Below are 26,243 nucleotides of genomic sequence, written 5' to 3' on the forward strand. Positions count from 1 at the left end.
GGAACAGATTTCCATCTGAAGGCGTTGATGTGCATGACACTACACGCCCTCGCTCCTCCTTTTGTGTCACTTTTGAAATATTGTAAAGTATTCCTGTAAGTTGGCAGATGTAGGAAAATGCGTTTTCTAATGTCGTGATCGATGTCCTTTCGCCAGATCTTTTCTAGGATGTGTTAGCGGTCGCTGTGCTGATGTTTCCTCTCACAGGTCACAAGGACCAATGAGACTTTTGCAGTTTGTAGGATTTGTAGGTAAATGTACCTAAAGATGGAGAATTATAAACCTCTGTCCAATTGGAATTGATGACGTGTTAAAATCCTCTACTTTGAACCTGACCTTGTTTACAACCGGACACGCAACAGATTTAGATTATGCTTTTTCTGTTAAATATTGTAAAATAAATAAAAGTCAAATGAACTGTGAGTGTTGTCTCTTGTCATGGAAACATACATAATCATACAGAACCAGTTTCCCAGACTTGGATTAAGTCTAGTCCTAAAGATCTCCATTTGAAAAGTTGATTCTAGGACGAAGCTTAATCCTGAGAGCGTGTGCTAAATGACTAAATGTAATCCATGTTTGGGAAACTGGGACATCATGTTTGACAGGTGAAACTAAGATGTAAAATGAAGGAATACAAGCAAAATCATTTGTGTGTGTTTATTCAAGAGTATCTCAAACACCGGTAATAATTATATTTTTAACACATGAATAAATTAGTGAAGCTGGTTTTGGACAGTGTACAGTGTACTGCAGTTTTGCAGCTGCCTCGCAGTAAATGCATCCTGCCTGAAGGGGGCACTGCAGCTCTGCTACGACGCAGCTGGAAAACCCAGCTGATACACAGGAAACTGCATGGAGGGCAACTAGAGGCTTACATACAGAATACTATGATGTTAACTGCATCAAAGCAACTTGGCATTGAATGACAATATTATTCTATTAGACTTGAAAGTATATACTTGTCTAATATTTTCAGTAGTCTCATGTAATAAGTGCTGATTATAATCACAGTAGTATCTAATTGCAAAATAGGGTTTGTACAAATGGGTTACTGTCCTCATCCCCTATATCCAAATGTACAAGGACATCCATACGTTGTATAGGAGTATCAAACTGCAACATCCAATATCAAACATGAAAAAGTCACTTACAAATTACCCATGTCATGGCTTTCTGTGGCACTTAAAGGTCCCTCAGAAACATTAGCAAACAAACATTTCGGTGTTTCATTTCAAACAATCTTGATCAACAAACCCTAAAGCATTTGGCACAATCAAACTTTTCCTCAACCAGGAAGGAACTCAGAAGGGAACTGATAAGCACCTTCGAATATGACCATCTTGCTTACTTCATCAAGAACACCCGCCAACATTGGCCTCAACCCCCTTCACAGCTCCCCCTACAGGTCAATCGTCTCACTACAGACGCTCACAGCTCTCCCTACAGGTCAATCGTCTCACTACAGACGCTCACAGCTCTCCCTACAGGTCAATCGTCTCACTACAGACGCTCAGAGAATCAATCTGCCGACACGCGGTCATGAACTCCTCCTGGACGGACCGGTCTGCCTCGGAGGAGACGTCCAGATCCAGACTCTCCTGAGAGGCCGACCCCAGGGTGAGGTACCGTCCCTGGGGGTGAACCCCCTGGCTCCCCGGGGGCACTTCACGGCCGGAGCTCCCAGGACCGAGGCCATCGGGGCTGGAGCAGAGGACCAGGGAGGAGTCTCCGAGGGAGGGTCTGTACAGGGAACAGGAGGAGGAGGTTCCCCTCCAGCGATCTGGCGAGGAGCTGGCGGAGGAGGAGAGGGACTGGGGGGGCGAGGCGTCCCCTGGACGAGGGGCCGAGGGCTGGGGGGCCGAGGGCTGGGGGGCCACGTCCACACAGGAGGAGGTCCGGTACAGGCCCGGGTCGGCCGAGAGGGTCTCCCGGAGAGCCTGGCCTCCGTTGGGGGGCCCCAGGGGGCCGTTGAGGGAGAGATCGCTGCAGCGGAAAGGTCTGGAAGGCCCAAAGAGGCTCATGGGAAACAGCGCGTCGCTGAAGAGCGCCTCGTCGATGCTGCGCCGCAGGTTGATGGGCGAGGGAGGCCTCAGGTCGGCCGTGGAGTCGCTGGTAAACGACGAGCCCCCGGACGTGGCTCCTCCCACCGGCTCCTCCTGCGGGCCGGCCCCCGGCAGGTCCAGGTCCCGGTACGCCAAGCCCTGGTTGCTGTGATACAGGAGGTCCAGGCCGTTCAGGCTGCTGCCCAGCCTCTCGTCCACCAGCGTGTAAAGAGGCAGGCACTCAGTCTCTCCATGGCCCACGGGGTCGCAGATGGCCAGCTTCTCCTGGTGGCTCAGAGTCCACTGGTAGCTCCCGGGGATGATGGGAGACTTGGCGGCCAGCAGCTCCGTCCAGCAGCTAGCGGCCTGCGGGAGGTGATCTGAGCAGTACACCGGCTGGGCCACCACCAAGGCCAGGGTGAGGCAGACCCCCACCTCGCAGACCCTGCAGCTGAACTGGAAGGCCCACCACGGCCAGGGGCGGAAGACCTGGGCCCCGCCGGCCAGGCCGAGGGCGTGGAGCATGGCGTAGAGCTGCAGCCCGGCGCAGGCCAGAGAGAACAGCGCCGACAGGCACACCGTGGCCGCCGCTCGGTCCCAGGCTCGGCTCTCGGCGAACGGGCAACGGTTGTAGCGCTCAGCCGGCGTGGGCGAGGTGTTGTTGAGATGGTAGATGTGCTTGGAGTCCGCCCGCACGTAGCAGTAAAACACGAAATACGCCGCAGACAGGAACGAGGCCAGAGCCACGAACGCCCCGCGCGAGACCAGCGACAGGAAAAGGCCGAAGGTCGCCCTCTGGTGGTAGAACTTCAGCAGCGCGGCCGGCCCGAAGGCTGCCAGAAAGTGCAGCAGCACCAGGCAGGCCAGGAAGCAGGGCCTCTGGAAGGCAGAGTAGGACAGCTGCATCCTCGAGCGCATGGAGAGCAGGAACAGCTGCATCCTCGAGCGCATGGAGAGCAGGAGGAACACCAGGCCGAAGGCCGCCGTGAGGCAGGGGAACGGGGCCTCGCACAGCAGGAGGGAGGCCTCCGCGGAGGCCAGGCGGTCCAGGTGGCCGTAGGCGTCGTAGAGGAGGGAGAAGGCCCGGGTGCAGCCCGCCGCCAGGAGGAACAGGCTGACCAGAGCGAAGTAGCCACACCCGGAGGGGCAGCGCAGGGGCAGGCACAGCAGGTTGAGCGCCGACGCCAGGGTCACCATGGCGAACACGGACCCTAGGCCGTAGACGTGGGCCTCCCACGCCAGCCCCCAGGCCGCCAGGGCGCTGTTCCAGTCCGAGAGGAGGGGGACAAACATGGGCGGGGCCAGGATCAGGGAGGGGCTGTTGGTGGCGTTGCTGGAGGTGGCGTTGGCGGTTGGCGTAACCATGGAGACGGTGGGGAACACCCAGGTGTCGGAGGAGTTGCAGATTCCGGAACGTTCCTGGTTGCAGTCCGGGAGGAAGGTGAAGTCGCTGGCCGTCGAGTCGGTAAGCCAGTCTTCAGCGTCAGGGGGTGAGCCTGGGAAACAGGGGGGGTGAGAGAGACGGGGGGGGGGGGGAGACAGGGTGTGTGGGGGGGGGGAGACAGGGGGGGGGGGGAGACAGGGTGTGTGGGGGGGAGAGACAGGGGGGGGGGGGAGACAGGGGGGGGGGGAGACGGGGGAGACGGGGGGAGACAGGGTTTCAATTTCAATTCCATCAAATTTTCAGCTCTTCCCAGAAGCAATTTTTCACTGGCGTGTTAACATGTCAGTGCCATGCCAGTGAGATGAAGGGATGAATCATTAATGAACACGTAATATGTAAGCTATGTGTCCCGCTGCTCACAGCACAGGGAAAGATGTTCCTTCACACCTACAGTCACCAAAACGGATGTTTTTCAGACTGGAAGTATCAGCATTTCACCACCAGAGGGCATCACTCAGGCAGGCACATCCAGAGAAAACAGGGACACTTCTAACACACCCATCAGAGCAGAGACACTTTGGCTCAGTGCCAACGCTATCAAAGTTTTCTCTCTTTCTAATGCCTTCATCTTCTGGAGAGACAGTCAGGGCAGGAGGAGGTGAGACAGGCAGGGCAGGAACGGTGAGACAGGGCAGGAGAAGGTGAGACAGGGCAGGAGGGGGTGAGACAGGGCAGGAGGGGGTGAGACAGGCAGGGCAGGAGGGGTGAGACAGGGCAGGAGGGGGTGAGACAGGGCAGGAGGGGGTGAGACAGGGCAGGAGGGGGTGAGACAGGGCAGGGCAGGAGGAGGTGAGACAGGGAAGGAGGGGGTGAGACACGCAGGGCAGGAGGGGTTGAGACAGGGCAGGAGGGGGTGAGAAAGGCAGGGCAGGAGGGGGTGAGACAGGCAGGGCAGGAGGGGGTGAGACAGGGCAGGAGGGGGTGAGACAGGGCAGGAGGGGGTGAGACAGGCAGGGCAGGAGGGGTGAGACAGGCAGGGCAGGAGGAGGTGAGACAGGCAGGGCAGGAAGGGTGAGACAGGGTAGGAGGGGGTGAGAAAGGCAGGGCAGGAGGGGGTGAGACAGGCAGGGCAGGAGGGGGTGAGACAGGGCAGGAGGGGGTGAGACAGGGCAGGAGGGGGTGAGACAGGCAGGGCAGGAGGGGTGAGACAGGCAGGGCAGGAGGAGGTGAGACAGGCAGGGCAGGAGGGGTGAGACAGGGTAGGAGAGGGTGAGACAGGCAGGGCTCGTAAGGAGCCCTGCTCGACCACGCTGCCTTCCTCGTATTACATAAGCTCAGAGTCGACATCTGTTGTTGTGATACAAACACAGCTAGTTATGATTGTACTGTACGTAGTTTACAGCACGGAGGGAGTAACTGCTGGTTTGGCTCAACCGACGAGGGAGTGCCTGTTGAAGTTGTAAATAGGCGCTTGTACAAACACTGTCGAGATGTCTGTTACACTCATTAACGCTCTCAACATCCCTTGTTTAAAGACGCTGTTTGTAAGTGAAATCAGAAGGAGATGACTGGGATTTGTCGGTTCGGCTTCTCTGCTTCCATCAAACGTGATCTTTAGAAACGTCCCAGCATCAGCCCAGCAGGCTGACCGTTCACCCTGGGGGTTTCTGTAGACCCTTAAACAACATCACTCAGTCAGTGGGTAAATCTTCAGCGTTTGTTTCTCGTCCTGATAGAGGAACGGCTCATGATAGAGGAGCAGTACTGACTGCATCTCCTGCAGATACACTCACAGCCTCATCAGTCATTCTGCAGAGGGCCTATCAGAGACCATCAGCCCATCATTAAGAGCCAGGGCCTATCAGAGACCATCGGCCCATCATTAAGAGCCAGGGCCTATCAGAGACCATCAGCCCATCATTAAGAGCCAGGCTCCTTAATGGACTACCGAGACAGAGAGGAATGAGCAGAAGGCTTCTTCAAAGGGGAAACAAACACACACACACACACACACACACACTACAAACAGAAACAGGACTGGATGCATGTCCAGATGCTGGGTGTCATGGTGACCTGTGATGTGTCATCAAAATAAGATTATTTAGAAATGACCTTTAAAGTAAGTATGATCTGATTGGATACCGTCATATCATTGTCCGTACGTGATCGTAGCTGTAGCGCTGGGTGGCGGCAGACACTTTAAAAGGAGAATATTTGAGTGTAGTGTCATGTTTTTACTTCCATCTCCAATGGAAAATACATCATGTCATGTGTTGTTATATATATATATATATATATATATATGTTATAATAGCGTGTCTAGTGTTGGTATAGCGTGTTGGTACAAGTCCCAGATTCACCCACCTCAAAACCCACAAGTCATTAAACTAAAACGTTTCCCTTGGCAAATAGAGAGAGAAAAAATAAAGACCTTGCTTGGATTTTATTTTGGGATTAGAAGTGCGACCCTCGCTTGTTCTGCACTGCCCTGCCTCAGCCCTCTAATGCTCAGTATTGTTCATGACATCAGAACAGAGCCAGCAGAGGGGGTGACACCCAGAGGTGGGTAACAGAGCCAGCAGAGGGGGTGACACCCAGAGGTGGGGTGGGTCTTTAGAAACCAGTTTCCTCTTGGAGGAAAACAAGCGACGTCTGGTGGGCCGGGCGTATTTTGTCTCTTTCTTTCCTGTACAGTTTTTACCTCTTGCTGTCATTCCTCTTCCTGCTTGTCATTTATCCTCTCTTCCCTCCCTCCCTCCCTCCCTCCCTCCCTCCCTCCCTCCCTCCCTCCCTCCCTCCCTCCCTCCCTCCCTCCCTCCCTCCCTCCCTCCCTCCCTCCCTCCCTCCCTCCCTCCCTCCCTCCCTCCCTCCCTCCCTCCTTCTTTGTCTCTGTCTCTTTTCCTCGATGCTAGCTTGCACTTGCTGGCTCCATTAAGCTCTAACGTGTTTAGCTGTGGGGCGGGGGGGGGGGGGGGGGGGGGGGACGGGACGGTGTGGGTGTCATATGACTTGGTGTCATAGTAACCCTGCAGCTAGTGCCAAACAAAAATACAAGAAGTCCAATGATCTTAGTCTTTGATTCATGTGACATATCTGCAACAATATACATATTATAGTGTGTATGTGTGTGTCTGTGTACGTGTGTGTGTGTGTCTGGACCTCGTTTGGCCCTCATCAGTCTACCAGAGTACTTCTCCGCTGCTGTAATCAGGAAGCTGGAGCACTAACATGCCTCCTTCCCACTGTTATCAAAGACAGAGTGTCTGGTGCTTCAGAACAGGAGCTTAAACACAAACCTCAGAGCTTTCCTGCTAAGAGCTACTTCTGTAGCTCTCGGCCTGTCACCAGGCCTGTCTCCAGGCCTGTCACCAGGCCTGTCTCCAGGCCTGTCTCCAGGCCTGTCTCCAGGCCTGTCTGTAGGGCTCCTAAACTGAATCACCGCACCAGATCGGGATGAAAACGTCAAGCTCAGAAAAATCCACCGCGAGTTATCTGTCTAGCGACATCGCAATTTATATATTTGTATTTATTACGCTTGACAGTTGCGTCGTGAGCTTAATCGCAGCTCCGACTGAGAAATACCAACTGATGGTGGTTTTAAGATGCTTTGTTTTGGGATTGATGCAGGGTTCTCTAATTAGGCCTGCTGAATCTTTAATAGCTGGAAATGAAACAGGGGAGGATTGTATCCCCGGAGCTGCCTCTGTGCTGCCTCCCCTGTGAGGGAGAAACAGAGCAGATATCTGGCTGGGGGAGACAGATGTGTTGGTGCCGTTTCGGGGACCCTGGTGAAGTCCTCCCTGCAGCACCTGCATGATGCTTGTGAGGGGACCTCATTCTTGTCTTGTTTTGTTATTATGTTTTATTATTTATTATGTTTTTGGCTTTTTCATGCTTTATTGGGTAGGAAAGTTCAAGGAAGACAGGAAAGGCAGGGGGAGAGAGAGAGAGGGGGGGGGGGGGCATGCAGCCAAGTGCCAGGGCCAGATTCGGACCCAGGTCACTGTGTTAGTCACGTCTTTGTTAACGGAAGGAGCTGTAACAAGAACTGGTGCCTTCACATTAATGATGTCATCCTGTAATAACAGTCACCCTCCTCGAGTGTGGGCGGAGTTTGAGACAAACAGGAAGTGTGAGTGACAGGCCCGCCCTATGATAAGGGTGTGTTGTGTTGTGGCAGGCGCGCTGCGTGTCCGTCCTGATTGTTTACCTTCCCGGGCGACGCCACGGGGCCCGGGCAGCGCCCTGGCATCCGGGCGGCACAGGGGGGAAAACAGGACCGGGCTCTGGACCCTCGCCAGACGGTCCTGCCAGGAAGCTGAGGTCAACCAATCTACCAATTGGAGCATCCGACCAGCGTGCCAGTGGCCTGATTGGTGGGTTTGAATGTGAGTGAGTGACCGAGATAGCGTGGTCAGGTCAACTGCACTGTGGGATGTTCGGTAACCTGTCAGATTCTCTGATAAACTTTGACTATGATCAGCCTACGTGGATGTTGTTTTTTCTGTCTGTGGGTTCTGTTTGGTGGTAAACATGGGACACAGCAGAATTAGGTTAGTCAGAAGGGCATTCGTTGAGGCCATGCCCCATATCACTGCTGAAGACTTTATCCAACCCTGGATCAGATTTCTCCTGTCCACATCTTACTCTGTCTGAAATCTGCGCCCGACCGCTATCATAAATCATCTGCGGTCCGTAAGAAAAAAGGGCAACGGTATTTTAAATGGGGTTCAAAAGTGAATCCCAGACATACAGGACTTTGGAACCGGACTGGTCTTTTGTATCAGCCTTCATCTTGAGTTATGTCAGCGTGGGAGGAAACCAAGGCTTCGTTTCAATTTTCACTGCTTTCAGAGAAAGTAATCTGAGAGGAGTCTCCTCATGTAGAGGAGCAGACCAGAGGCAGGGAGAGATTAGATCTGATCACAAACAAGATTGACTTATCACACAACTGGATCAAATCATCCAAACTTCTTACAGCCTCATTAAGTCAAGTGGATGTTGTGATTCTATTATTAATGGTCACTGGGGCATTGAAGGAAATCCTCCTGTCCATGCAGATACTGCATGTTAGAGGCCAGCACCATCTATCCTGCGGTTGAACTGCAGCACATGTAACTGCTCTATTTTGGAAAATCAGGTGACTTCAATGAGCTATTTCAGAGCCAGTTAATGTGGGTTACATCCACCACAGAGAATATAGTGGCAAAAAAAAGAAGAAATCTTGATAAGATTTTCATAATTCATTAAATGTAACACTGACAGGGACCATCAGAGGTGTAGTTATTTTTTGAACCTGTGATGGAGACAGAGTGTGAGGACCAGAGAGGCCCTTATCCAGTTAGCTGCTGGGGGATTGTTCAAAAACACAGCAGAGCCATGCTGCCCTGCCTCAGAGCAGAGCCATGCTGCCCTGCCTCAGAGCAGAACCATGCTGCCCTGCCTCAGAGCAGAGCCATGCTGCCCTGCCTCAGAGCAGAACCATGCTGCCCTGCCTCAGAGCAGAGCCATGCTGCCCTGCCTCAGAGCAGAGCCATGCTGCCCTGCCTCAGAGCAGAACCATGCTGCCCTGCCTCAGAGCAGAGCCATGCTGCCCTGCCTCAGAGCAGAACCATGCTGCCCTGCCTCAGAGCAGATCCATGTTGACCTGCCTCAGAGCAGATCCATGCTGACCTGCCTCAGAGCAGAGCCATGCTGCCCTGCCTCAGAGCAGAGCCATGCTGCCCTGCCTCACAGCAGAACCATGCTGCCCTGCCTCACAGCAGAACCATGCTGCCCTGCCTCAGAGCAGATCCATCCTGCCCTGCCTCACAGCAGAGCCATGCTGCCCTGCCTCACAGCAGACAGACTGGGAGATGCAAAACTGGTTTAAAAACGAGGGACCTGATGGGAGCTATAGTGTGTGTGTGTGTGTGTGTGTGTGAGCATGGATGTGTGTGTGAATGTGTGTCGAACAGACCTGTAGTCAAGGACATTTTGGTGGTGGCTACTCCTGTTGTCCTCACATCCCAGCCGGTCTCTACAAGATCTCCTGTCGTCTCCTCCTCTTCCTCCTCCTCCTCGTCCTCCTCCTCTTCCTCCTCCTCTTCCTCCCCCTCCTCAGGCTCTGCTGGGACACACACAGGTCAAACTTCTACACTTTCTTTTCACAGCAATCCAACCCTAACACTGCTCTTCCCAGCCCAAGTCCAATAATTAGTTAGTGAATCAGAGATGACTGTAAGGACGCGGTAATCTTGAGCTTGCAGAGGAGGGACTTCACCTCAATGTGCTCTGCTTGAGTGTGAGACTGTGTGGTAGAATACAGGGAATATTTTTCTTAACCCAGTTATGTCAAACGGATCGCTCTCTCATCCACTTAGCTTTGCCCATCCATCCAAAACACTGTAGTCTGGGCCGTGCAGTCTAATCGCATTGACCTCCCTCCCTGCGTGTGTGTGTGTGTGTGTGTGTGTACACAGTACAGTACATTTAGCCTGGTCTGTTACGAACCAAAACAACATCATACACTTTCCAGACATCACAAGATGAAAACAAAGCTGAAGCCTCAGTTCTAAGACACAGAGCGGGCGGTGTTGGTTTAACACAGTCTGTGTTCTTTCCTTCAGTGAGAAAACTGTTGACTGGAACCACAGAGCAGATCAGAAATACAGTAAAGTGAAACTTGTTGAATGGTATATAGTGATATATGTATATATATGGGTATATAAGGAGTGCAATTAGTGGAAACAAAGTTTCAAAAGGTTGAAAAAAATACCTTTAAAAAAGGTTTAGAAAAAATATGTTTTAGTAAAATAAAAATGGTTATGGCAATGGTTATATGCTGTGTGTGGTAGCTGACTAGAGGAGGAGAGGCTAGTGTGTGGTAGCTGACTAGAGGAGGAGAGGCTAGCTGTGTGTGGTAGCTGACTAGAGGAGGAGAGGCTAGCTGTGTGTGGTAGCTGACTAGAGGAGGAGAGGCTAGTGTGTGGTAGCTGACTAGAGGAGGAGAGGCTAGCTGCTGTGTGTGGTAGCTGACTAGAGGAGGAGAGGCTAGCTGCTGTGTGTGGTAGCTGACTAGAGGAGGAGAGGCTAGCTGCTGTGTGTGGTAGCTGACTAGAGGAGGAGAGGCTAGCTGTGTGTGGTAGCTGACTAGAGGAGGAGAGGCTAGCTGCTGTGTGTGGTAGCTGACTAGAGGAGGAGAGGCTAGCTGCTGTGTGTGGTAGCTGACTAGAGGAGGAGAGGCTAGCTGCTGTGTGTGGTAGCTGACTAGAGGAGGAGAGGCTAGCTGGCGAGGTGCCAGCGGCAGGCAGAGCTGTGCAGCCGGGAGGCTAGCCGGCGTGGCTCCTGTGTTAGTGTTCACTAGCAGGAGGAAGGAGCTTTGCACCAAAGCACAGGAAGAGGGACAGTGAACGAGGGAGTGGTACTGCATCCTCTCTCCTCTCTCTCTCTCCTGTGTCTCTCACTGCTGTCTCTCTCTCCTCTCTCTCTCTCCTGTCTCTCTCTCCTGTCTCTCTCTCCTGTTACTCTCACTGCTGTCTCTCTGTCTCCTCTCTCTCTCCTCTCTCTCTCTCCTGTCTCTCTCACTGCTGTCTCTCTCTCCTCTCTCTCCTGTCTCTCTCTCCTGTCTCTCTCACTGCTGTTTCTCTCCTCTCTCTCCTGTCTCTCTCACTGCTGTCTCTCTCTCCTCTCTCTCCTGTCTCTCTCTTCTGTCACTATCACTGCTCTCTCTCTCTCATCTCTCTCTTCTGTCTCTCTGTCCTGTCACTATCACTGCTATCTCTCTCTCATCTCTCTCTCCTGTCTCTCTCTCCTGTCTCTCTCACTGCTGTTTCTCTCTCTCTTCCCCCCCTCTCTCCATGCTCTACTGTCATGTGCCAGCCTCCTGCAGCAGCCTTTAGCTGTAGTGTCTGCTCATCACAAAGTTACGTAAATCTGTGCTCCGATACAGCTGATCCGGCTGAACCGTGTACAACCAAGACTTGTGTGTGTGTCTGACTCTCGTGTCTGTGTGTCTGACTCTTGTGTGTGTGTCTGACTCTTGTGTCTGTGTGTCTGACTCTTGTGTCTGTGTGTCTGACTCTTGTGTGTGTGTGTCTGACTCTTGTGTGTGTGTCTGACTCTCGTGTCTGTGTGTCTGACTCTTGTGTGTGTGTCTGACTCTTGTGTGTGTGTGTCTGACTCTTGTGTGTGTGTCTGACTCTCGTGTCTGTGTGTCTGACTCTTGTGTTGGTGTGTGTTTGGTTTGTGCGTGTGTGGTTGGTTGGTGCATGTGTCGGCCTCTTGCGTGTGTGTCTGTACTGCTGTGGTGAGGAGGTTCATCTGGGATAGAGATCATGTTCTCTAGCTTGGAAGTGTTCTGTGTTTGGGAGAGAGCATGATTCTGAGTTTGGTTTCTCTCTGCTCTAAGTAGGTCTCTCACACGGTCTCCTGCTGTAAATGGATCTGGAATGGATATGCATGGTTGGATGCCGCACGCACACACACACTGCATGATTGGACAACACACAGACACGCACACACACATCTTGTAACTGTGAGAAAAGCTCTGGGACTGTCAGAGAGAAAGCAGCATCTCAACAGACGGCAGATCTAGATCTGATGAAGCGCTTTAACCGTCACAGTCTTTCAACATGGTGGGTCTCACCATAGCATCTGCCTGGCCGCTACCTGTCATGCAACGTTAAGTCTGTCTCAAGCAGGTCATTACTTGATTGTGTCTCACTGTTACAGACAGAGAGGAATCAACTTTGCTCTGTTGACCATGATCATCTCCTCAAAAACAGGATGTCTGTTTTGTCTCCAATCACCAGCAGATGTTGGCCAACCAGAAATGTTCCCTGTAGTTTCACAGGTCAGTTCATTAGGTGTGCTGTACTGTAGCGTAGTGAGATACACTGCTTCTCTCAGTCTGTCCTTCACCCACTGATTAATGAAGAGAAGATTAGATATGATGCTGCATAATGCTGCTCCCACTTCCGCAAGCACACTCCTGTATCTCTCTCTCTCTCCCTCTTTCTCTCCTTCTCTCTCTCTTTCTCTCTCACACATAAACACACACACCATCTTATATCTATCACTCATGTCTCTCTCTCTCTCTTTTTCTCCATCTCTCTCACTCACACACACAGACACCATCCGACTAGGTAATAAGAGAGAAAAGGTCAATCCAATAGGCAAGTAGACAGCCAGATATTCATAATCTATCTTGTGTCATTAAAAGTGGATTTAATAGCTAAAATACCTCATCCTGCAATTTCCTCTCTGTTCTGGTTGCACATTCCAATGAGAACATTGCATCACGATGCAGCAGCTTGTCTAGACATAGCAGTGGAATTGCATTTGCATTCCGTGACTACTCTTAATTAATATTTCAATGGGAGACTGTGTAGGTAGTAATGAGAGGTGATTAACGTGTTCTTGTTAACGTCGGAGGCAAGTGTATGTGCCTGACCGACGATGGTTTTGCGACCTGACCGCTCAGGATCCGCACACGCCAGCAAAATAATCATGGTTGCCACGGTAACGTAGTGGCACTTTACTGTAGCCGGTCTTGCTAACCGCTAAGTGGTGGTTTGTATCGGATCTTAGCGTCAAAGCCCAAGATTAAAGACGCCACTTTATTGAAACGCATCAGCCTTAATCACTTTGGGATTGGCGTCTGTTGTGTTCAGTCAAAGACTAAGCTTTTATCACAATGTTAATGCCATTCAAAACGGATGTGCTGATTACTATCATCACGACACTAGGCTACAGTAGCGTCTAATGACATAAGGTATCCATGCCGTCACATGACTGGTGTGCGGAATGCAGATGTGTGCTTGTGACACTTTTACTAATCAATTCAGTCTTTCATAATTCATTGGTTCTGCTGAATAGGGAATCTTTATGGCATGCAGTCGAGATAGTGAATGTTTTGAATCATGGTAGGCCTATGTAACCCCCATTAGTGCACCATATGCTAATGCAGGTGCAGAGAGAGGGGGGAGGGAGGAGATGGAGGGGGGGAGAAAAACCTATTTGGGAGAGAACAGAGGAGATGGGTATCAAGGAGTGTAGTGGGCTTAAAGGACCTCATTTTTCATCCCCCTCGCCACCTCCACCCCCCTCCCTCCCTCAGTCACCCCCTCCCTCCCTCAGTCATCCCCTCCCTCCCTCAGTCATCCACCCCCTCCCTCATTCATCCCCTCCCTCCCTCAGTCATCCACCCCCTCCCTCATTCATCCCCTCCCTCCCTCAGTCATCCACCCCCTCCCTCAGTCATCCACCCCCTCCCTCAGTCATCCACCCCCTCCCTCAGTCATCCACCCCCTCCCTCAGTCTCCCACTCCCTTCCTCTCCTCAGTGCTTCATCTCATCTCTCATAATTGACCTTGGTATCGACTACCTTGGTTTTGTGTCTTGAGAGACGACCATGCCGTTCCTTCTCTCTCACCCTCTTCAAGGACAGCGAGGAGACTAAACAACACACAACACCCCCCCCCCTGGGTGTTTGAACAGGACCTCCACATCTCCTGCAGAGAGAAGCCCTCCCTGTTCAACACTGCACACACTGCCGTAGCAGGATCATGTATGGTAATACGTTGACGTACGGTGTTCTTGTCCTTAAAGGATTATTATTTTTTCCCAACGTTTGACTCTCCTCTGGTGCCCTTTGGTGATTGTGCGAGCCTCAGTCGCCTCAGGGAGGAGGGGAGCGAGGAGGAGGGAGGGAGGAAGGAAGAGGGTGGAGGGAGGAAGAGGGGGAGGGAGGAAGAGGGTGGAGGGAGGAAGAGGGGGAGGGAGGAAGAGGGTGGAGGGAGGAAGAGGGGGAGGGAGGAAGAGGGTGGAGGGAGGAAGAGGGGGAGGGAGGAAGAGGGGGGAGGAGGAAGAGGGGGGTAGACAGAGGGACTAAATGGCCAGGAACATGTTCAGCATCCATGAACAGCGACTGGCGAAGGGATGGTCCCACAGGAACAGCGGTCGTTTTGCTGAGCATGCTTCTGGAATACTGATACATGCCACAAAGACAGTCCTGCCAGTGGTTAACAGACTGCTGCGCACTGACGCACTGTCTCACACGCTACTGCGCTAGCACTACGCTAGCACCAACATAACAAACACACTGTCTCACACGCTACTGTGCTAGCACTACGCTAGCACCAACATAACAAACATACTGTCTCACACGCTACTGCGCTAGCACTACGCTAGCACCAACATAACAAACATACTTTCTCACACGCTACTGCGCTAGCACTACGCTAGCACCAACATAACAAACATACTGTACACACACGCTATTGCGCTAGCACCAACATAACAAAGATACATTGCTAATCTCACACATCGCTAATCTAAAACCACAATGTCACACGACACGTGTCACAAACAACCTCATACTTAATAATCTAATTTCACGTTTTAGAATTACTTCTCAAATTATATTAGACTGTTACCTCGGTTATGGGCTGTTCAAGCCAGTGCCATGCTAATTGTACAAGGCCACACCAGTCCACTGCATCATCCATGTGTTATTATAATGATCGAGCTAACAGATCCATCATGGCATCGTTCCACCAGCTTCAGGCTGGTAATGATGATCATCATTGCTAGACCTGCCCTTTCACCTCCTCTATGATGGATGTTTCTGTGAAAGGGGAGGGTCTTCCAGGAAGCTTATTGTGCATCCAGGTTGCAGACAGACGTGGGCAGCGACGGTAGCCATGGTGAGTAGCCATGGCGAGGGGGGATGGGCGAAGGAGACAGTGAGAATCCTTCAATGTCGTGTGAAAGTGATTCAATGAAACGACCTCTGTACAGCAGACCTACCTATCTACACTCTCCCCAGTCCTGCTTCCCCCATGAGCACAGAGAAGCATTATAATGTCCGGCACCTTTCCGTTCCTTTAGGAAGAACGTGAATCATTCACACTCTCATTTAGTCATTTAGCAGACGCTCTTATCCAGAGTGACTTACAGTAAGTACAGGGACATTTTCCCTGAGGCAAGTAGGGTGAAGTGCCTTGCCCAAGGACACAACGTCATTTTGCACAGCCGAGAATCGAACCGGCAACCTTCTGATTACTAGCCCCGATTCCCTAACCGCTCGGCCACCTGACTCCCTACGTTTGCATTCCTTTCACTCTGGACTTTGTTAAAAGACACATTCTGTTTGGTCTCTGACTCACATTACTAAACCTTCTCCAGGACAGGTTGCTCTGCGTAGCACACACCTGCATTGCCAATCCTCTCAATTAAGATCAGAGACCATCTCAAGAAAGAAAATAAATATGAGAGGAGTATTGATGAGGACTCGAGTCAGGCTGCTGGTCACAGGGTAGCATAGGACACAGAGATACCATCAATCACACCGATCAACCACCTACTGACAGCTTTCTTTTTTGTGAAAAGACAAAAGATCTCCCAACGGAGGCCGTAATTGATCACGTTCACCAAGTCGATATAACTTCCATTGATCTGCTTGGCTCCAGCCTTACCTCCTGGTGTCGGGGAGTTAACCCATGGCTGTTGAGTAGAGCTGGATGGGTCGTGCTCCTCTAATCGTCCTCGCGCCCGCGTGGTAGTGTTGATCCGGGGTCGCTTCTCCACAGGCCCAGCCTTGGCCTCCGACACACCCAGGTCAGGTGGGCTCTGCCAGGGCTGACTCTCTGTGCTTGTGACTACGTTAGCGTCGAAGCTAACGCTAACGGGTGACTCCGGGCCGGCCGTCCGCGAAGGGTGTCTGGGTAATGTAGTCTCCACCTGCGCTGGGTTTCTGGTAGCCTTTGGTTGTGTCCACATCATCATAGCAGTGGGGACTGTGGTTTCTGGTGTGATAGTTGATGGCGTTAAAGTCCCCAGTGGGTCATGGTGAGGGGTCGGATCCTTGTTATAGTCCCGTGTCGTGGTGATCCCATCGTAGCCCTGGGTCTTGGCAGTGTTGGCTGATGGGTAAATGTGTGTTGGAGTTGGCGTTGGTGTGTTTGTGGCGGCAGTGGTGAGGGAGGACAGGTCATCCCTGCTGGACACAGTCAGGGGCGGGTAGGAGGTAGGACCCTGCACTGTGTGTGTGTTTGTGTGTGCTGCATCTTCCGGTGGGCTTGTCCCCGAGAGATGAGCTGCCATCCCTGCAGAGCTGGCGAGGGGCCCCAGAGGAGTGTGGGTGGATGTCTGAGGCCTAGCTGCAGCATCCTCTCCAAATCCAGACTGTTCTTCTTGCGTTCCTCCTCTGAGGGCCTCTGCAGTCTCAGTCTGGGTGGCTGGCGGCACCGCGCTTGTGCTTCCGGGAACCCCAGCGTCCTTCTCCTTGGAGCTCCACAGCCACGGGATTTCAAATGGAGATGAAGGGATTTCAAATGGAGATGAAGGGATTTTAAATGGAGATGAAGGGATTTTAAATGGAAATGAGGGGATGGAAGGAAGTTTCACCGGCAACCATGAGGAAGAGCCGTCCCTTTTGGGGGGTAGATGCCCCCCTGGCCCGCCGGTCGACCGGGGCGTTCCCAGGTGGGCCTCCTCGTCAGCGGACACCGGGGTGTGGAGCAAGGCAAGCAGAGAGCACCAGAAACACAGAGCCAGCATCCGGCGGAGACCAAGCATGCTGCCGACAGTGGAGCTGGGGGCCCTGGTCACATGCTGTCCTCCATTCTCCCGCCCCCGTGGCACATGTGGCTGGCTGGCAGCTGAGGTGACCTGAAAGACAGAAACACGGAACACTGAGTGACACACTTTCTGGATCGTTTGACAGAGAGCTTGACTGAAGCACACAAGCAGAGAACTCCATGGTGTCTGTTCAGTCCATGGTGTCTGTTCAGTCCATGGTGTATGTGAGTGTTTCTTTTAGTGGATGACCTGTTTTGGGGCTATCTTTCTTGCACATACCATCACACTGCCGAAACTGTGTCACCCACTGTAAAGTATACCAGCCATTAAAAGGCACTGCTGAAGTTTGCAGCGATGAAATATACGTTTCCAACCACTGTTAGTCACAAGAAGAATGTATGTATTACTGGAGGCATGTAATTAGTGGGCAGTGAGCTGATCAGTGGGTGTGTAATGCAGACATTTGCAGGCAAGGAAGTTGCTGTCCTTTGTGAGCACTGACCAGGAAATAACGAGGTGTGCATGTGTGTTTGCGCAACTGTGTGTGTGTGTGTGTGCTAAGGAGGCATGTGGGGGCCTCAATCCCCATAATAAGCCCCACCCCCCTCCCCCCTTCTGTCTGTGGAGTAGAAAGGGGGGGTTCAAAGTCACTAGCCAGTTGCCTCAGTGAAAAGGCTTGAGCTGCAGTGGAATTTCCCCTGCGAGAGCAACCAGTGTGCTCTGCCCTCCCCCAAACACAAGCAGAAGGAGACACCGTCTCAGAGTGGGGGTTTTCTATCTAATGAGAAGGTCCATATTACAAGCAATCAACAAACAGCTGAGCCGTGCCTGTGTGACTTGCTGCCTGTCTCTCTTGCTGTCTGTCTCTTGATGCCTGTGTCTCTTGCTGCCTGTCTCTCTTGCTGTCTGTCTCTTGATGGCTGTTTCTCTTGCTGCCTGTCTCTCTTTCTGCCTGTTTCTCTTGCTCTCTGTCTCTCTTGCTGTCTGTCTCTCTTGCTGTCGGTCTCTCTTGCTGTCTGTCTCTCTTGCTGTCGGTCTCTCTTGCTGCCTGTCTCTCTTGCTGCCTGTCTCTCTTGCTCTCTGTCTCTCTTGCTGTCTGTCTCTCTTGCTGTCGGTCTCTCTTGCTGTCGGTCTCTCTTGCTGTCTCTCTCTGTTTGCTGATTGCTCAACACATGTTATATTTTCTTCTTTCTCTCTTTAACTCTTGTCTTGTTTTTCTAGGTTCTGTTTTTCATCTACTTCTCTGCTCTGACTCTTTCACAACCGAAACAGAATCCGTCTTTTTTATGTGTTGTGTTGTTCCTGGGGCCTCCTGCTCATCTCATACAGTACGCACTTGCATGCAAGGACGCACACAAGCAGTTATCTTGTGTTTTGAGACACTCTCTCTCCCTCTCTCCCCCTCTCTCTCCCCATATCTCTGCTCCTCCTCCCTCCCACTGTCTCTCTCTCTCCAACTCCCTCTCATCGTTCGACCCACTTCTAACTTCTCTATCTCCGCCAGATCTTCCTTCAGGAGCCCTGAGCCTTCCTCTCTGTAACGCGGCTCTGGTACCTCGCTGACCTGAGTGGGGCCCAGTGCTCTGCAGCTCCTTGGGGACACACGAGGAGCACGCACGGGGGCTCTCTCACACACACACACACACGCAGTACACACACATATACACAGTAAACACACACACAATACCCTCACACAAACAGACACAGTGCACACACACACGTACACACTGGTAGGGCTGCCCACACATTGTGCTAGCTCCGTAGTGAACACCCTGAAATCAATTTCCATTGAGTTAGGCTGTTTTTAGACTCGTGTTCACGCTCCACCCCACACCCTCCTTCACAGAAATAGAATGAGACACAATGTACATACACCCACAGATCCTGAAGAAATACACCAAACTGAAAACACACACACACATTACACACACACATTTCTATCAGTGGAAACAGCCCAGACACCATGGTGGCTGAATAGGTCATGAAGTGTTGCATGGGGGCAAGTCAAATGTTTGGTTCTGTTAAAATATTTCTTGTGAAATTGGTTATTTTCATTTTCACAGTCAAGCTATTTTAATTGGCTAAACGGAAGCTTTGGGGAAAATTACCCAACAGCATTGAAAATGTGACACAGCAAGAATCAATTATTAACGCACATGGTATTATGTATAATTTATTTGGGCTAATACTCTCAAATTTCACTTTCCCTCAGTATCAATTTACTATGGTTGGCACCTGGTGTTAAATGTCTGAGAGGTAAACTACCATCATATTACAGACCAGAAATTTTATCTATCCTCGTACCTTATAACACATTAATATACGGGACAGGATTGGAATGCTTCCAAATGGGAGTCAGGTGGCTGAGCGGTGAGGGAATCGGGCTAGTAATCCGAAGGTTGCCAGTTCGATTCCCGGTCATGCCAACTGACGTTGTGTCCTTGGGCAAGGCACTTCACCCTACTTGCCTCGGGGGGAATGTCCCTGTACTTACTGTAAGTCGCTCTGGATAAGAGCGTCTGCTAAATGACTAAATGTAAATGTAAATATTTAACGTTACATGAAACCAAACTATATCCAGGACAGGATATTTTTAACTTGTTAGAGGAGAGAATCGGTTTCATAGCTGTACTTGGTACAGCTGTGAGGTAACGCAAAGATAAAACGTGTCTTTCAAGTGTTCTGTTCTATAATGAATGAGACCATGAGAGCATACTGCAGTTTTCTGAATGTGGTCGCCGTGAAACCGACATGATAATGTGATGATATAATCAGCTTTTGATTTGGCCATAATCAGACATTTGATGATCTTAATAATAATAATGTATTCATTTAACTGATGCTTTTATCCATACTGACGTACAGCACATGAACCTGCAACCTCTAGATCTGTAGTCAAATGCTCTACCCACTAAGCTACACTCTCCGTTAAAGATCCAAAGATAAACTAGTTACTTTACTGGGTTCTAAGAAACAGCAACATCAGTATACAGCTCCAGACTGTTCTACTTTCATCCTCAATCAGCAATCAACTCAGTCTTAGAGCACTTATCATCAAATAAAAAGGAAATATACACGTTGGCTGTCTGGCCTGATGGGTAGCAGACCAAACAGAGAGAAAAGAGTTTGAAAAGAGGATAAAAAACGTCTGTGGGGAAATTTACGAGTTCCCCCCCTCCCTCTCCCTCTCTTTGGCGTTTCGTCTCGTTGCTCCTCACAAAGGCAGGACTCTGCCCAGTCGGTGCTCACCGGAGCAGAGAGAGGATGACAGAGAAAGATAAAGAGGGGAAGAGAGAAAGAGAGAAATGGAGAGGTAAGAAAGAAGAGAATGCAGGGCTGAAAGGGAAACGGATGTAGAGAGAGAGAGGGCCGAGCTAGGCTGAGCTGAGAAAGAGAGAGAGAGATGGAGAGGAGGGAGAGAGAGAGAGAGATAGGGGGAGAGAGAGAAAGAGAGAGGGAGGGATGGAGGAGGCATTTTAGACATTCTAATTGTGGTATTTAGATTTGAGGAATCAGCTCTTCTCTAGTCTCTCTGAGGCAAATCCCTCTACTCTGCCAAAACCCTGTTTATTAACTCTGACAACACACAGTATGGGTAGCCTGTGTGTGTGCGTGCTTGTGAGCGCGCTTTCCCAACCTCTGAGAACCTCATTTAGACGTCAAATTAAAACCCAACTCTGTCCTCTGTGGTGTTGAGTCCCATCATTACTCGATCTGTGTCGTTGCAGGACAGAGTTCATGTCTATGAAAACTCCTTCCTGTGTGAGGGGGCTGAACACTGATCAATCTGATTGGAAGTCTAGGCTTTCAGCATCAATTTTGCTTCATGAATGTATGTTTATTAAGAGACAGAAGAGGTGATAGATAGATAGATAGATAGATAGAGGGAGAGAGAGATAGGGGGGAAACAGAGAGAGCTGAAAAGCTCTCCACTGAATTAGAGGAGTAGCCAGCCACTTCTTTCTGAGATATTAAAATGATTTCTCCTGGACTGAGAACTCACAAATGGAGATAGATTGACTGTGGGCAACTCCACTTATATTAAACAGACCATAGCCACACTCTGGGATCGATGTCGCGTGCTCCTTGATAATAGACTGATCTACGTCCCTGAGAGTGTCTGGGTTACGTATGTGAGAGTCTGTGTGTGTGTGTGCATGTGTGAGTGTGTTTGACAGTATGAGAGGGGGAGAGAGGGCTGAGTGTCACGAAACTGATGTATTTTAGTCTCTAATGTATCATCCAAGATCCTGAATATACCCCAGCCCACGTCAAGATCATCCAAGATCCTGAATATACCCCAGCCCACGTCAAGATCATCCAAGATCCTGAATATACCCCAGCCCACGTCAAGATCATCCAAGATCCTCAATATACCCCAGCCCACGTCAAGATCATCCAAGATCCTGAATATACCCCAGCCCACGTCAAGATCATCCAAGATCCTCAATATACCCCAGCCCACGTCAAGATCATCCAAGATCCTCAATATACCCCAGCCCACGTCAAGTCGTTTGAGAAATGACGAGCAGTTACAGGCAATCCTGTCTGAAACCAGGACAGTAGATGGCACAACTGGCTTCACCTCTAACATGGTTCTTAATGTGACAAAAACAGGTCACAAATTAAGTCACTCGCTCATGGGTACGGTACAGTCACGGTTTCACATCAGAAGTCATATCTTTCTTTTCAAATCCCCTTAATTGAATATTATTGCAGAATGTACTTTATTCAAATCAGTTGAATCAATCAGTGTATCCATGTGTGAAATGATTTCTTTTGGAGGCATGTTTTTATAATGAAACCAGGAAGGTGTGTGTGTGTGGAGATATGCTGAAGTATGCCTCGCCACATGTTGTTGATTCAGTAAGATGCTACTACAGGGTAATTTTACACATCAGTGGGCATCAGCCTGGAACAAGCCTCTGTTGACCCATCTAGGCCTATATGAAATATGTATGTAATTTTATATATGTTTTGTACAGTAAGTGATTCCAGTTCTGGATAAGGTTAATTTTGTCAACTAACACATTGTCAGGAATATTTATATATTTTTAAATTATATTTTTTTACGAATCACGGTCAGAATAATCTTCATTCGGAAGTGATACTGATTTGTAAATTGTGATTTAAATCCTCTGAAGCAAGTTAAATTCTGTAGCCTACTATAGCCTATTTCTCTGAAAATGGCATCAGATTTTTACATTTAAACACAGAGAATCAACCGTGCTCCTTATTGCCCTCACGACCCTCCAAGTTGAATCAACTCAACAGTCGACAGAGCAGTGAACTTCACCCAGCTCTGTATAAAGTCGTAGGCTTATGTGAGGGGAGATTGTCCCCAACACAAAGAGTGAGCATGAGCGGTCACGGTCACATCATCCTCCCGGGGATATCGAGCGTGACCGCGACCGCTTCCGTGTCCTGGTTTACCTTGTTGTCACAGAGAGCAGTCGAAGCTACTCGCAATAGCCAACACAGGCCCGGTCCCGGCAGATTATGTGTGTTATGACTAACCATAGCGAATGAACTAACATTTTCTTCCGTTGGCCAATGTGATCGACTTCGAGTTTACAGCCGTAGCTACTACTGGTTAGTTCACCACCACATTCAGTTAGCACTGGCTACAAACAAGCAACCCATAGGCTACCTACAGTAGCCTTAAATAAATTAAATATACGGTATGCTGCTGTATCAAATAATTTAAGGTTGATACACAAATTTGATAACGGTCTTCGGTGCTACAGTAGCCTATGTCATTTGCACCGTAATAACCTGTTGATACCCACAGGAAAGCATCCGCATACATGACAGGCTATTCTAAACCATCGCATTGATTCCCTGTATAAACACTGTTCTTTCTGCCTCTCCGTTGCCCTATTTTCACCTGCTCTCTCTCAGTCTGAGTGTGAACTATTGAGTAGGCTACTGAAAAACGTCTACTGACTGTGATGCGTGGTCGCGGTAAATCTGGATGAGACTAACGGAACACTCAAATGCGGGTTTTACACCAGCTGCCTTTGCCATGGTTACGGACGAAGCCAAAGACGTGTCTAATCCTAGCGATTTGAGCTTCTTTTTAGGGAACGCTGTGCCGCTTTTCGGAGATCGCTGCTACACACACACACACACACACACACACACACACACACACACACACACACACACACACACACACACACACACACACACACACACACACACACACACACACACACACACACACACACACACACACACACACACAGAGAATGCACACAAATATCCTTTGCTTGCTCAAGCAGCCTGTCATGTCGGCATCTTTATTGAACAGATTACTGCTCTCTCAACACAAACATTCAAACTGCCACATAATATAGAGGTGTTTTGTGGGATGCAGTAAACACACGCTTGCTGACTGTACTTGTGCTATAACAAACATGCCAAATGAAGACAGCTAAGCCTGGTGAAACATCAGCTGGCATCGTAGCACACACACACACACCTGCTCACATATAGCCCAGTGTAAACTGCAGATGTATCTCTGCATGATTCCTCCTGGTCTCTCCAGCTCTTATGCTGCAGCTAGCGGCTAGCAGCCACAACCAACACACCCACTGCTCACAGAAGTATGTGTGTGTGTGTGTGTACCAAGGTTGATCCGCTGAATCCACACCCCTCCAATCATTCCCAGACGAGGTGTGTGTGGGGGTTGTAAGGGTGTTGACGTCGTGGTGATACCATGGTTAGTCTTACTGACATGATCCATCTTCTCCTCTGCTGCTGTGCTCACCCATGTTCTAGATGTGTGAATTATGGAAAAAACACGCGTACAAATCCACACATGCCTACGCACACCTGCACTTCAATCCACCCTCACACACAAACTAGACACACACACACCAGACTGCATGTTCAATGTGAATAAGAATTACTCACCCCCTTAAACGCTGTAGAGATGCTGCATCTACCAAAGCCAGTGGTTAGCTGCTGGACTGTTCCGTCTCCCTGCCTCGTCTGTGTGTGAGCCCGTCTGTGTGTGTGTGTGTGTGTGAGAGAGTTACAGTCTCCCTCCCACTCTCTCTGTCCCTCGCTCGCTCACTTTCCCTCCCAGCTCTGGCTTTCTCTCTTTCTGTCCAACCTCTGTTTCCCTTTCTCCTCGCTCTCTTTCTCTCGCTCTCTCTCTCCTCTCTCTTTCTCTCTCTCTCGCTCTCTCTCTCCCTCCGTCCTCTCTCCTCTTTCTCCCTCTCTCCTCTTTCTCCCTCTCCTCTCTCTCCTCTTTCTCCCTTTCTCCTCTCTCCTCTCTCTCCCTCTCTCTCCTCTTTCTCCCTCTCCTCTCTCTCTCTCTCTCTCTCCCTCTCTCTCCCTCCTCTCCCTCTCTCTCCTCTCACCCCCTGCATCAGTAGTCCAGGGTTAGGCTCTACCACAATGACGATGGTCACACCTCACTGAGCAAATTGTTCATTAGCAGAGTCGGCTCTATGGACACTGGGTGTCGGAGTTAGGCAAACAATAATGGCTCACACACTCGCACACACTCACGCACACATTCGTGTAGTAAGCTGGTAGATAAGATCAAGTAAATATCTGACACCACACAGATCAAAACACCACGTGCAGAATGTGAAACATTCTCTGGATCCTCTGTCTGGATGTGTAATTTCACTCCAAACCCGAGCAAAGACCAACGAAGTCCCATGTTGCGTGAAAGAGGATGTTGACCTTTGACATGTTTCTGAACGGTTCGTTTCTCAATCGCTTATCAGCGATGCCAATCTGAGATGTCCGATTGGAGAATGTCACTGTGCACCCCATCCCCAGGAACAATGCCAAATATAGAAACAATCATGGAGGGTCCTTGCGCAGGGGAAACATCATTTCCTGAATGGAGAGGAGCGCTCTTTTGTATGAGATGAATTTGTCAGAGTCTGGTCCCCTCGGCAGTAACCGGTACGATCTCAATAACAGGACTGACCTTGGCCCTCCTTTCTAATCCTGACTCTTGCTTTTGCCCTGGAGAGACACAGGACATTAGATTCCTTCATGATGGTTCTGTGGGAGCCTGTTCTTGTGGCCTGAGCCTTCTACCTTGTTTTAAACGTTGTGATTCTGGGTTTGCTGTATTTGGAAGCTGCTTAGAACAGCATAATACTGATACACGGAGGAGAAGAGGAATGAGGTTGATAACCTTTTCCTCAAAGACTGATCTTTTACTGTGGAAATGAGAGAGGGTGAGCTGACATGAGATCTGTTGTGGAAGGAAACCATAACAGCAGTTTGAGGGTATGATTGAAAAACAGGCTGCAGTTCCCACACACTTTCACTTATAAACACCATCCTGTTTTCTCCAACATCTAGAACAACACCATACAGCCAGCCCCAAAACTAATCTATTTTTTTGATATTTCAGTAATGAAAACATAGAAGTTCGCCATGGAACTTCAAAGAGGTTTAATTTTAAACCACCCAGTACTCTTTAAACAGACCTCCTGCACAGATCAATATTGTTGTCGGTCACCAGGGACACAGCCAATGGGCTGATGGATGATTAGAATATTTCCCATGGGGCCTTGTTGACTGTTGTGGGTCTCAGTTTCTTTCAGATATGATACAGTCAAACACTATTGATCTCTAGTGAATGCCCTACTTGTGTGTTGTGTGTTATTAGTGTTCATCTGACAGTGTGTGAGTGTGTTCTTGCCTAAGCGTCACATTTTCCACAGTACATCAGTGTTCAGTTTGTCTCTTGAATCAAACATGCTGACAGTGAATATCTACTACTTTATTATTAAACAGATCAGTCAGTTCCTTTATCCAACACGCTCGACTCATCTTTCTCATTCTGCAGCCCAGTCAAAAGTCAGTGTGTACATGTGTGTGCGTGTAAATGTGTGTGTGTGTGTATACATGGTGTGTGTACATGTGTGTGTGTGTGTGTGTACATGTGTGTGTGTGTGTGTACATGTGTGTGTGTGTCTGTACATGTGTGTGCGTACATGTGTGTACATGTGTGTGTGTGTCTGTACATGTGTGTGTGTGTACATGTGTGTGTGTGTTGTTATGTCTCTCCGAACTGGCTCTGCCGGCTCTTAGAATCCGGAAAGGGTGAAACAATGAAACAATGTGGCACCTTGTGATGTTGATGATGTTTCTTTGTTCATAGGGAACAATGGACTGCAGCAGTCATTATTATCCATGGCATATACACACCCTGCCCTGCCACTGTTTGGCTTTTTATAGAGCTCCTGGCAGAACACCAAATCACAACATGT

At 49.9% G+C, this 26,243-nt stretch overlaps 1 protein-coding gene across 1 annotated transcript; it reads right to left on the reverse strand.

The window, feature by feature from the left end:
• Positions 1-652: 652 nt before the first annotated feature.
• Positions 653-23,956, reverse strand: LOC136960118 (proline-rich transmembrane protein 4-like). The gene is made up of 4 exons (XM_067254459.1): positions 23,911-23,956; positions 15,888-17,082; positions 9,389-9,535; positions 653-3,541 (listed from the first exon to the last, which is right to left on the reverse strand). The coding sequence occupies exons 2-4, from the start codon at positions 16,987-16,989 to the stop codon at positions 1,485-1,487; spliced, it is 3,306 nt and encodes a 1,101-aa protein (XP_067110560.1). The 5' UTR covers positions 16,990-17,082; positions 23,911-23,956; the 3' UTR covers positions 653-1,484.
• Positions 23,957-26,243: the final 2,287 nt, after the last annotated feature.

Source organism: Osmerus mordax, chromosome 17 (assembly GCF_038355195.1).
Source record: "Osmerus mordax isolate fOsmMor3 chromosome 17, fOsmMor3.pri, whole genome shotgun sequence".
Taxonomy (NCBI): Eukaryota; Metazoa; Chordata; class Actinopteri; order Osmeriformes; family Osmeridae; genus Osmerus; species Osmerus mordax.

What these genes read in the sequence shown, in the direction of transcription:
- LOC136960118 (XM_067254459.1), bottom strand. Translation starts at nt 16,989, where the DNA reads ATGCTTGGTCTCCGCCGGATGCTGGCTCTGTGTTTCTGGTGCTCTCTG. An exon ending in TAACTCCCCGACACCAGGAG is followed by an intron (nt 9,536 to 15,887) that starts GTAAGGCTGGAG and finishes GTGTCCCAGCAG; the next exon opens with AGCCTGAGGAGGGGGAGGAA. An exon ending in CAAAATGTCCTTGACTACAG is followed by an intron (nt 3,542 to 9,388) that starts GTCTGTTCGACA and finishes CCTGTTTCCCAG; the next exon opens with GCTCACCCCCTGACGCTGAA.